The sequence below is a fragment of the Pseudonaja textilis genome, chromosome 12 (assembly GCF_049901715.1).
Source record: "Pseudonaja textilis isolate UNSWEBS1 chromosome 12, rPseTex1.2, whole genome shotgun sequence".
In the NCBI taxonomy this organism is placed as follows: Eukaryota; Metazoa; Chordata; class Lepidosauria; order Squamata; family Elapidae; genus Pseudonaja; species Pseudonaja textilis.
Genome location: NC_142001.1, coordinates 4,654,384 through 4,667,430, shown reverse-complemented (window position 1 = coordinate 4,667,430; position 13,047 = coordinate 4,654,384). Strand labels below are relative to the sequence as shown.

The 13,047-nt window shown below is 43.6% G+C and overlaps 1 protein-coding gene across 2 annotated transcripts in view; it reads left to right on the top strand.

The window, feature by feature from the left end:
* The window catches only part of LOC113437904 (ubiquitin carboxyl-terminal hydrolase 12-like), a 38,318-nt gene that overhangs the window by 5,503 nt on the left and 19,768 nt on the right, over nt 1-13,047 (top strand). For both annotated transcript variants that reach the window (XM_026703110.2, XM_087940879.1), the window contains exons 2-3: nt 8,436-8,516; nt 11,263-11,476. In XM_026703110.2, the coding sequence (XP_026558895.1) occupies nt 8,436-8,516; nt 11,263-11,476 (295 nt within the window). The remainder of the gene's footprint in view (nt 1-8,435; nt 8,517-11,262; nt 11,477-13,047) is intronic.

Sequence of the window (13,047 nt, the reverse complement as noted above, 5' to 3'; positions counted from 1 at the left end):
GGAGGGGGAGGTAGGTTCCCTTCACTGGAAGTGAATTCTGGGAGTTGAAGTCCACAGAGGCTTCCTGGACCCCCTAAAGCAGGGGTCTGCAACCTTGGCCACTTGAAGACTTGTGGACTTCAACTCCAGAGCAAAGCTGGCTGAGGAATTCTGGGAGTTGAAGTCCACAAGTGGCCTTCAAGTGGCCAAGGTTGGAGACCCCTGCTCTAAAGGTCTCCTTCCAATTTTCTGATTCTGTATTCTGAAATGAACAGCATCTAAACACCAGCTGCGTCTTAAGGTTCCCCCTCCTCTGTCTTTGAACCATTCATTTCAAGGCTTGAATATCCTAATCTTAATTTTTGCGTTTTCCCGCTTCTTCCCCTTTCCTCCTTAAAAAAAAAACAAAACATTTGAGGCATTCTAAAGATCTTGGAAGGCTGCTGCGGGGAGCACTTTGGCCTTGGTAAAGATACAGGTAGTCCTTGACTTAGAAAAGCTCATTTAGTGACTCTTCAAAGTTACAACGGCACTGAGAAGAGTGACCAGTGACTGTTTTTTCACCCGACCATTGCAGCCTCTCCTTGGTCACGTGATCAAAATTCTATGGCCTGGCAACTGGCTCGCACTTAGGACGGTTGCAGTGTCCTGACTCCTTTGGCGACATTCTGACAAGCAAAATCAATGGGGAAGCCAGATTCAATTAACAGTCACGTGACTAAGCTGAACAACTGCAGCGATTTACTTAAAGGACGGTGGCAAGTTGTAAAACTGGGCAAAACTCATTGAACAAAGGTTTCACTTAGCAATAGCAATTTGGGGCTGAATTGTGGTCGTAACTCGAGGTCGAATTGTGGTCGTAACTATACTGTACCATCTGGCTGTAGATTTTACATGAGAGCAAAGCTCTTTTTTGGAAAAGGAAATTCAGAGGTTGAGCTGGAAAAGCGTAGGAGGCGTCCCCTTTTGTGTCACTAAGGGCCTGTCCTTGAGACTTCTCTGCAGTTGAGAAGGAGGCCGCTTGCAAGCTATAATATATAATTTTGGTCTCAGCCCTTTACTGTTCCTGCATATCCACTGTAAGCATCCCTGTAGTCATCTTACCCAAGCAGTCTCCATCGAGGCGTAAATAAAAATCTGTCCCAGCTAAGCTAAGTGGAAATTTTAAGAATGGCCATCCCAGAACCACTATCCGAGGGGAGGTTAACAAAGGCTCACCTTAGAAAGCCTCTTCCAAGTCTTCCAGCTCTTTCTCCGGCTCCGGAAGGGGATCTTTTTAAAAGCTGGTATTTCTTTCTCTGCAGATCCAATTCATGATGATGATAAATCACCAAGCTTTGTATGTTTTCTTGTAATCCTTCTCTTGCCTCTACAAAATGTAGGTTTTTGTTGGAGCACATTGAGATCAAGTATCTATAGAATATAGAAGGAGATTCTAAGGCAGAGGTCTCCAAACTTGGCCGCTTTAAGACTTGTGGACTTCAACTCCCAGAATTCCTCAGCCAGTTTTGCTCTGGGAGTTGAAGTCCACAGGTCTTAAAGTGGCAAAGTTTGGAGACCCCTGATCTATACCAAGAGGGATGACACGGGCAGGAAGGGGTTGACTAGTTAGAGTTGGAATTCAGCCATGTTTCTGAACTGTTCTTTACTTTGCCAGTATGCCGGAGATGTCTTTCCAAGGAACAGCTGAAGAATAGCCTACCCTGGAAAGGAGCAAGTTTATATCTCAGATCTTAGATTAATTGAGTTGGAAGGGACCTTGTAGGCCATCAGAGACACACAACAGACCACCTTCACTCTGCATGGCTGCATTATTTTACAGGCATTTCTAGAACTATATTTGCCAGCCTTAGCCACTTTTTAAGTTGTGTGGACTTCAATTCCCAGAATACCCCAGTCAGCACTGAAGTCCACAGGAAGCAAGAGAAGAAAGCTGTGTGTATGTCCACCATCTTGATTTATGTGCAAAAATAATAAAGGCAGGATTAAATACATAAATAAAACACTGATCTAGAGTAAAAAATCATCCAAAATTATGTTACAATTTATTATTGTATATTTCCATATGTTTTTCAGAAACAATCTTTCTAGTGAAAGGTGTCAATCCACCTTGCTTTAATTTGTGATTTCTTTGGCTTTGGCTCGCCAGAATGCCAGAGTGTTGTGGTTGGATTAAAACAGTTATTAAATAGTCACTCGTTCTTCTTTTCAAGCCATTAGATGACTTATTCCAGAACTTTGACCCTTTTTCATCTTCATTGCCAAAATAAACCCACATCCAGTTGCAGCTGAACATTTCTTAGAATTGTTATTTTTACTTGAAGGGAATAATTCTGTGTTTGAGATTTGGGTGCGCAAAAAGGAGGACATAAATGCCGTGGCTGACACTCCCACAGAACTCTATAAGCTACTTCAAAATTTACAGAAGGAGAAAAGTAGTAAATAAAATTCAAATCTTAACCCAAGCTGAAGTTTCTCAGTTTTAATCCTGTCTCTGTCCCCCCTCATCTTATGTGCAAGGCCCCCAGGAATCACTCGGGCTCTGTCTAGATCTCTGCCCAAATAATATTTTGTCCTTCTGATTTACAGGATTTTATGGAAGTTCTGACTTGGTGGTGGAATGCAAAACACTGCACTGCCACAACTTGTTTGCTTGTAAAATGCTCTATGCATTTTACACGTGTCGTGCAGAACAAAAATTCTGTTCTTTCCAGCTTTGTGTTTGTTATCTCGGAGAGCACACTTTTGCATATTGTGGTGGTTCCACTAGTTTTGCGGTGTCTCAACCTTGGCAAGTTTAAGTGGTGTAGATTTCGACTCTTAGAATTTTGGGAGTTGAAGTCTATGTGTCTTAAAAGTTGCCATGGGTGAGAAACACGGCACTGGAGTGTCTAGTGTAATTTCTGCGGTGGTGTTCAGGTGAGCATTTGGGATTTCAATACTCACTTCAGTGAAACTGGTGTTAAGCCATCATTTTTCAAGCTCGGTAGTGTGCACGTAAGAATATTGTTTGCATCTGTCCTAAAATAAGCAGTACATCGTCAACTGTCAAGTTCTGTCGGAAACCCTTTGATTATATCCTGGGTGTGTGCTAGACCGTTTGTTAGGTTTTGTTTTCTAATCTTCCCTCCTACCTCTTAACCTTCCTTACATGCTTCAGTGATTTTGCTACTCCCTTTGTGGTAATACTTAGTGCTTCTTAATTGGCAGGAGTCCCCAGCAAGCAAATGAGTGGATTTGGGTGACAATCGGTTAACAGGGATGAATCACGTGTGAGGTGTTTTCTTGACAAAGTGATGCTTCAGCATCTCTTCACGGGTGCCATCTCTTATGTAATGTTTTTCATGATTTCGTGTTCTTCTAAGTTTGACATGTTGCTTTAATACAGGCAGTCCTCGAATTACAACAGTTTGTTTAGTGACTGTTCGACGTTACAAACACCCTGAAAAAAGTGACTTATTACCCTTTTTCACATGCAACTGTTGCAGCATCCCCAGGATCACGTGATCAAAATCCAAATGCTTAACAACTGATTCGCATTTATGACGGTTGCAGGATCCCAAGGCCATTCTATCCCTTTTTGTAACCTTCTGACAAGCAAAGTCCACGAGGAGGAAGCCAGATTCACTTAACATCTGGGTTACTAACGTAATCTTTGGAGCGATTCACTTAATAACTGAATCAAGAAAGGTCATAAAATGGAACAAAACTCACTTAGCTGTTTGGCTTAGCAAAAGAAATACTGGGGTCATAAGTCGAAAACTACCTGGATTGAGACAGTTATTTGTAATGCACGTGTCCTGATCTCAAATTGTTAATTGAGCTGATTGGAAGCTAAGTTTGCAGACATTTTTATTTTTCTGACTTTGGGTGAAACGGGCTGCTGCCCAGCAAGGGGGCCCTTCCTGCCTGTGTGAGTCCATCCCTAGGGCAGAAGTAGATGGAGGGGTCTGCATCTTCCCTGGGCAGCTTCTGCCATAAGTCACTATGACCAGGCCAGGGTTGGAAGCAAAGCTTTTCAAAGCGAAGCTCTTTGCATTGTTGTTCAGCTCATCCCACCTTCCCAAGCATGACAAACCACACTGCAGTGGGTGAGCTTGGCCAAGGCATTAGTCAGCGTCTCATCTCATTGCAAATACAGCTGGAGGAAGCATGCTAAGTAGCTGAGCCAAGGTTTATCCGCAGCAGATGCAGGCAAAGAGCTGCGAGTGATCATGACTTCATACACAGTGGGGATCCCCAAACTTTTCGGCACCAGGGATCAAGTTTCCTGGAAGACAATTTTTACACGGACCTGGGTAGGTGGTGGTTTCGGTTTCACTTCCTTGCCCGCGGCTCACCTCCAGCTGCGCGGCCCAGTTCCTAACAGGCCACAGGCCGGTATCAGCCCATGGCCCAAGGGGTTGGGGGCCTCCACTATAAAACATGGGTGCCCACCCTTTTGGCTTGCCTGGGCCTCTCACTTGGTGACGAGGAATTGTCTCCAGCTGCATATAAAATATATAGTTATTGTAGCAATAGCACTTAGCAATTGGACTTATATCCTGCTTCACGGGGCTTTCCGGCCCTCTCTCAGCAGTTTTACAGAGTCAGCCTCTTACCCCCAACAATCTGGGTCCCCATTTTACCCACCTCGGAAGGATGGAAGCAAAGCCGGCTAAGGAATTCTGGGAGTTGAAGTCCACAAGTCTAAAAGTGGCCAAGGTTGGAGACCCCTGCCTTTGACTCAACATCCTTCACTTCCTGTTTTTAATCCCAGCTAAATTGAACGTATTCACCCAGACTCTTTTACTCCCCTTCCTTATCTATTCCTCCTTGACTTTCCCAGACTTCCACTTCTGTCCTTTAAGTGCACTTGAGAAGATCATTTCTGCTGTTTTCCTCCATTTTGGTCACACGCCACTTTGATCCTTGTTAACATGAATTTCCTGATTTCTACCCGCTCTGGAAATTCTATCATATCATTAATGTAACACAATGCTTTTTATTTGGATCATAGACCAGCATAGGATGATAGAAAATGACAGAGATATAAAGATTATAGTCATTTCAGCAGTAAAAGTTAGTGTATTGCTAACATATTACGGCCCTATGAATACTACTACGCAGTTACCTGAAAGATAAAATACAGACTGTAAATTCCAACATATTATTAACATTTCTTCTCCTCTAGCTGCTTTTATGCTGTATTCTGATACAAAATACAGATCTAATCCATCTGCCCCAAAAGACTTTCCAAAGTTCATTAACTCCTTTACTTCTGGAGTATTTTTCCTTCCCAGCTGTGCTGCTGGTCCCTTTCTGAAATAGTATGTATGTCAGGATTCCGTATTTCCATGGTCTTTTTAGAGTTGCCAATGTATTTTTGCTTTCTTTTTTCAGATTTCTTGGCAGTTTTATGGCTTTGATCAAAGTTAAAGGTCTCCATCGCTTAGGCCTTAGCTCGTTTTCGTCCTGGTCCCCCTCCCACTGTGTGTTCAAATGCTCTGGAACCCCACTTTTGGGGTTCCTCGGGTTTCCCTTCTGGTTTTCCTCCCTATTTTTGCTTCACTGTGCATCACAGTTTATATATTTGGAATGTATCCTGATGGTCCTCGACTTACAGCAGTTCATTTAGTGACCATTCAAAACTATAACAGCACTGAAAAAAGTGACTTATGGTCAATTTTTCACACTTAACGACCTTTGCAGCATCCCCTGGTCACGTGATTAAAATTCAGATACTTAACCACTGACTCATACTTACGACTGTTGCCATATCCCTGGGGTCACGTGATCCCCTTTTGCGACCTTCCGACAAGCAAAAGTCCACGGGGAAGCGAGATTCACTTAACAACCTTGTTATTAACTTAATAACTGCAGGGATTCACTTAACTGTGGCAAGAAAGGTCGTAAAATGGGGTAGAGTTGAAGTCCGCCAGGCTTAAAGCAGCCAAGGTTGGAGACCCCTGGTCTAAAGGTCTTCTAATATTCCCACTCCATCCCCCCTTGCTGTTCCCACCGTTCCTTTCCCTGTATCATCTTTTCCGTGTGTGCCTTGGGATTTAATTCCTTAAACCTCACCCCCCCACCCCCACTTCAACCAAGATTACAGATATATAGCACAATTTGCTTAAAAGTATTTGCCCCTTCCTGATTCGGTGTCTCTCTTTCCAGTTTGTACTAACTAAAGAGCCTTCCAGATAGGGAGCCTCCAGCCTGCTGCTAACGTGGTCAGACTAATCATTGTTCTTGCAGTTGCTTGGTGCCAACATAATGGTTAGCTGTGGGACCGGAGGGTGTCAGGACTAGATCAGATAAAAGAGATTTCTTATATCTTCATTTGCAAAAGCTTCGTGGAAATGTGTCAGTTTGTCAAACGTGTTAAGCATAGTCTACTTCTCTTTTTTTTTTGTTCAGGTGGTTATCCGGCATAAATCCCGATGCAAAAGATTTTCAAAGAAAGAAGATTGAGCAACTTTGGAGTGGAGAGGGTGGGATTTGTTGCCCTTGATTTACAATTTTAGTGATGCTTGCCGATAAATGGGCAATTGTGCCTTTAAAAATAACAATACACGTGTTTCATTTTGATATAATACCTGCCAGACCAGTTTTATAATGAAAACAATATAAAACCATTTACAGTGTAAGTCTTCAAGCTAACCCCCCCAAATAAACAGAATTAGAATTCTGGGAGTCGAAGTCCGCCTGGCTTCAAAGGCCCAAGGTTGGAGACCCCTGCCCTAGGATGCAATCTTTTCTGTATTTAAAAATGCTTCCACTCCCTAGTATACCAACTTCTCAAGGTATGGGAGGGCTCATTTCTTGAGGTTGAGAAACACCCTCATGGAAAACTCCAGCTGTATTCTGAAGTGTCCCCAGTCAAGCACAGGGACACCACCTCCAGCCCAAGGGAACATTCCCCAAACCCCAGAGATCCTTGCTAAGTTTCTGTTTCGTGTGTTGTGTTTTAACATCAGTTTTAATTCTTTGGGCACTTTCTGAATCGGGGAGCTAATTTTCTTTTCACTCCTGGGAGGTTGTGCTGATAATGGCAGTCAGCTCTCCTTTTGCAGAGGTAGAGATGTTATCGGTGGCATTTTGAAAGCAATTTATTTCTTTTTTTTTTAAGCGAGGATTGCACAAGTCTTTGGAGACCCCTGGTATAAGAGGTAACTAAGAGAGAGAAATGCATTGGCAATCCTTGCAAAAACCCAGTTGCAAAATGTTCTCCAGGATGTTTCCATTTAGCAGGCTTTGTTTGTTGTCAGGCTGAAAGGGTTTCATGCTGCATTTTTTCAGTTCATTCATAGTTTTGAAAGGGGAGCTTTTGGATCTGCAAGTTTAATGGCAAGAAATGGATTCTGCTTTATTAAAGGCCTGTTTCAAAGTGTTTCCTATGAAATTAGGAATTGCAGATGCTCTATCGTTAACAGCGAAGAATATTCCCTCTATGCTACTTTTATTTTACTCTTTAATTTTACTACCTCCGGTTCTCTCATCTCCCTTTGCAGTTTGGCTCTTGGTCAACTCAATTTAAAAAAAAAATTGAAGCAATACTGGGAAATTTAAAGGGAGATGTGGCATAGCAGTAGGAAATCTGAGATATACGTCAATGGAGGACTGCTTTGTTGATTTTTCTAATGACCTTTCATTTTGTGTTTCAAGCTTTGTTTATATACTAATATAAGCAGCATTTTTATTTTTTATTTTCCTTGTGTTAACTTGTGGTCAAAACCATGTACCAAACGAAACATAACTGAGAATGGCAGGTAGAGTTGTGGGAGATTCTGCCCTTCCTTTCCCAAATGACTAAATCAATCAGGCCTTTTAGTTCTTGATCAAGTTGTGTGATGGAAAACATTCGCTGTGTTGACTTCACTTCTGCTGCTGCTGCTGCTTAATAGACCAGTATAGTTAGTATTAAAATACAGACTGCACCTGCTCTTTATAATAAATGTGCTTTAGGGAGTAGCGGGAGCCTTTCAACGTTTTGATAAGTTGCAGACGAACCATTTACTACACGGAAGTTTGCTGTAAGAATGCTGGATCATAGCAGATTATTAGAGTCTGGTCTAGTGTCTTATCTGCTACTGGTGGAATTCTCCCTTCACAGGTTGTAGTCTTTTCTTTCCCCCAAATTTACATTTGGAGACCCATCAGTGCAAATACGAGCAGTGCCCTGTGTTGTTAAGTGAATCGCTGCAGTTATTTAAGTTGGTAACATGGTTGTTAAGTGAAACTGGCCTCCTCCATTGACTTTGCTTGTCAGAAGGTCGCAGTCACGTGACCCCAGGATACTGGAACCGTCACAAATAGGAACCAGTTGCCAAGCGTCTGAATTTTGATCACGTGACCTTGGGGATGCTGCAACGTGCTGTTGTAGCTTTGAACGGTCACTAAATGAACCATTATAAGTTGAGGACTACCTATGCCCATTTCACGTGTCTTTGTCTTTCCTCCGTCTTGTCTTCCAGGGCGCCAATGCCTCTGCTTTGGAGAAAGAGATTGGTCCGGATCAATTTCCTATAAATGAACATTACTTCGGCTTGGTGAATGTAAGTGGCTCTTTTGTGCTTCTTGGGGAGTTGTCTGATGGTTGTGTTGTCTTTTGTCATCCCTGGATTCGGAACCGAACACCCCGGAGTGCCCCCTTGCGTTGACTACTCCAGGAGCCAGTTTGTATCCTGAGCCTTGGAAAGTCTGCTTAATACAAATCGACCTTTACAAAGTGAAGTAAAAGCAAGAGTTAAAACATTGGCCATTTGTTTGCTCGAGGAAGTTTCTGAATTGGTTCAATTTGTTAGGAAGCAGCAGCAGAAGCGTCAGCATGAGATACAAACCTGAAAGTACAGAGAAGGGGGGGCTGGCCCAGAAAAAGCTACCTTCCTCCCCTGCAGCCCCCCGCTTTTAAAAACAAAAACTACAAACCTTTGGGCCCCAGAGTTTGCAAGTATTTGCTCGTTGTGAGAGCTTAAACCTGCCCTAGTCCTATGAAAGTAAACCTAAGGCTTGACCCAGGAATGGTCAGCTTTGAGCTTGTATCTGAAAGCTGAATCAAACTCCTGGATGTGTTGATGGGAGCATCCCAGAGAGAGGAGAATTCCATGGGACACAGCCAAGAGGGAGGTTCAGAAACAGCATGGAGGGAATCGTAATAGGCACAGAAGTCCCGAGGTGTCGAAACACATCGGTCAGGTCAAAAGTCCATGGCACTTCTCCCTGCATGGAAGCAAAATTACGGAAGGCTCTACAATGACCCCGGTAAAGCTACAATCGAAGGCCTTTCAACTTGACTCAGTTTGCTGCTTTGAGGCAAGAGGTTCTCACTTCTGCTTCAGGAGTGATTGGATGGAAGATTACTTGAACCAAAGCACCCTCTCAAAGCTTTCCACAGCCTAGGGTTGAATAGCACACAGCTCCCAATACATTGTTTTCAACAGGCAAATATTAGTTTTATTTATCCTGAGAGTCTTGATGTGGATGGAGGAAGAGGAGGAGAGTGGAGGAGGAGGAGGATGTACTCTGGATGTCAAATGATTTCTCCCAGGCGTGATCATCCCTTCAGAGTCTCTTTTCTTTCTCTGAAATGAAGCAACCTTCAAATGTGACAGATGCAAACATCTGCTTTCAGCTTTGTAAACAGGAAGTATGTAGACACTGTCTAACTCGTCCCTAGGGCGTTTTTCTCCTAAAAGTGCTGGTCCCTTCTCTAAATATTCTTGATCTGAGCTGACTCCGGAAAGAATCTCCTCTAACTCTCCTTGGCACCCCATCAGAGTTCTGGCTGCTGACAGGCTCCGTGCATAAACCTCGCTCTAGTCACAAACAGCGCCCTTGCCCGGAGCACCACCTATCCATCCCTGACAGTTGTCTACAGCATAGCAACAGATTCCTCTGGAGCAGAGGGGTCCAACCTTGGCTACTTTAAGACTTGTGGACTTCAACTCCCAGAGTTCCTCAGCCAGCAAAGTCTTCGAGTGGCCAAGGTTGGAGACCCCTGCTCTGCAGTGACGAGCAACAGGACACGGTTCCCCTTCATAATTAATTAACATTGCTGGCTTGTGAAACGAGTGGGAGGGAGGGCCAAGTGGCATTGCAGAGCTTTTTAAAAGCCGGGGTCAGCTCCCTTCACTGAGGGTCAACCAAGAAAATACTTCATGCCTCTTGCGGTGACGGGCAGCTGTGGAACAGTTGATGGTTGAGGAAGTACTGACAAAGCCGCCCAGACCAGCCTACAAGGCTTGCAGCCCCAAGGCGGAGGTTGCAGAGGGAATGCCTTTGGAACTTCTCATGCTCCCTGCGGCTCTTGAACCCTCAAAAAGGTTGTCTTTTCTCTCAAATGTCTTTTTTGGGAGAATATTGTGTGCAACACCTTCACCCTTTATGCTTATGTTGCCAGCCTCCCGCTATCGTCTTCCTTGCCAGCTAAAGTTAGAAGGCATCTTGGAGGCCGCCTGGTCCAATTGCCTGCTTGAACAGGAGATACTCTACTAGGCAGGTCCAACCTTGACAATTTTAAGACGTGTGGACGTCACCTCCCAGAATTTTGGGAATTAACACCCACAAGTCTTAAATTGTTTACAAATTGTCCATAACTAGACACAAGGACAGTTTTCCATCACTCTGCTAAAGAATTGATTCCCATAACACTGTCAAACTATTTACTAAGACTGTATTACTATTCTTCTTCTCATCCTGCCTATTACCTATCTCCTCCCACTTATGACTATAACCTTGTTGCTGGTATCTCTACGATTTATATTGTTTTGTTTCCTAGTATGATTTGATTGCTTATTTAGTAACCTATGACTATCACTAAGTGTGGTGTCTTTTGATTCATGACGAATGTATTTTTTTTTCTTTTCATGTACATTGAAAGCTTCTGCACCAGACAAATTCCTTGTGTGTCCAGTCATACTTGGCCAATAAAGAATTCAGTTCGATTCTACTCTACTCTACTCTACTCTACTCTACTCTACTCTACTCTACTCTACTCTACTCTTATTCCATATTCCATATTCCATATTCCATATTCTATTCCATTATTTCTATTCTATTCTATTCCATTATTTCATTTCCATTCCATTCCATTCCATTCCATTCCATTCCATTCCATTCCATTCTATTCTATTCTATTCTATTCTATTCTATTCCTATTTTCTATTCGATTCTAAGTCTTAAAGCTGCCAAGGTTGGAACCCCCTGTGCTATACTCTTGGTTTCCTTAGTTCTCTTTTACCTGCAGTTGCAGCGACACACAGACAGACCCCCTTAGTTACTTTCCTTTTTCCCTCCTCCCAGTTTGGAAACACCTGCTACTGTAACTCCGTCCTCCAGGCCCTTTACTTCTGTCGTCCATTTCGGGAAAAAGTGTTGGCCTACAAGGTCCAGGCCCGCAAAAAGGAGACCCTCCTGACCTGCTTGTCGGACCTCTTCAACAGCATTGCCACCCAGAAGAAGAAAGTGGGGGTCATCCCCCCCAAGAAGTTCATCTCCCGGCTGAGGAAAGAAAACGGTAAGGGAGCCTCTCGCTTCCTGGAGACGGAGGAGGCCGGAGAGCTCACGAGGGGCCGGTTTGGGTGGACTGGGAGCCGTTGGGCTTGGAGGCCCTCAGAAGCACCTGGCTCAGAACTGGGGGTTTGTGGGGACAGAGGAAGCCCCCTCCTGCAGGCAGTCCTCGACTCACAGCTGTTGGTTTGGCGACTGTTGTCACTAAACCTGTGTCTGACGACTGTTTTCCACACTTACAACCATGGCAGCCCCTTCCCCAAAGTCACCTGATCAAACTCCAGGCCCTTCAGGCAACTCATGCAATGTCCCAGTGGGGTCACTTGATCCCCTTTTGCGACCTTCTGACAATCAAAGTCAATGGTTCCACTTAACAACCGGGTTACTAACTTAACCAGTGATTCACTTAACAACTGGGGCAAGAAAGGTCACAAAATGGGGCAAAACTCACTGAACGGTCTCGCTCAGCAACAGAAATTTTGGGCTCAGTTATGGTCATAAGTGGAGGACCACCTGCACTGGAGTAATCAACATGATGCATGGACACACCTCTCCATTAAGCTTCCTGCCCCACTTAGCCTTTAGAAAAGAAATCCTGTTAATTTAAGAATCAAGCTACTTGCAAACAGCGAATCACCATATCGACCCATATCAAAATCCAGCCCCCCCCACAAACACAGGTGATAGAGGGCATCCAGGTTCAACGTCTGATTAAAGAATTTATTTGTTTGTTTGTTTGTCAAACAGGTGCAAGATAGCAAGAATGTAAACAAGAACAAAGGGACTAAATACAGATAAATGGGGACAGTGAGACAGGGACGGTAGGCACGCTGGTGCACTTATGCTCGGGACCTCTTAGGAATGGGGTGAGGTCCACGGTAGACAGTTTGAGGTTGAAGCTGTGAGGGGTTGAGGCTGTAAACATGGGGGCGAGTAGGCCATTCCAGGCATTGACAACTCTGTGGCTGAAGTCCTATTTTCTGCAATCGAGTTTGGAGTGGTTTACCTTGAGTTTGTATCGGTTATTTGCCCGTGTGTTATTGCGATTGAGGCTGAAGAAGTCGTTGACAGGCAAGAAGTTTTAGCAGACAATTGTGTGTACTATGCTTAGATCGGACTGCGTAAGAATAAAAATTAAAAATTAAATAATAATAAAATAATAAAAAGAAGAATATCCTTTAACTGACTAGGCCAACATCGAGAACTAGTTAGCAAGTAAATCAGACTCTCGTGGTAACCGTTTTGTAACTCTGCCCATCATTCGTTGTCCTTTGCCCTTAACTACAGGTAGTTCTCAACTGAACAGCCATTCATTTAGTGACCGTTCAAAGTTACAACGGCGCTGAAAAAAAACTGACTTACGATCCTTACAACCGTTGGAGCATCCCCAGGGTCACATGATCAGAAATAGTGTGCTTGGCAACTGGCATGTCCTTCAAATTGTCCCAGAGTGATGTGATCATTTGCCTCAGAGTGGTATTATAGTCATGTTGCAAATATGTTCCCATCTCCTTTTTAAAAACCTATTTTTACTACACACTTTTGCTCAGTTTTAATAAAAGCATACCCTGTTGCTTT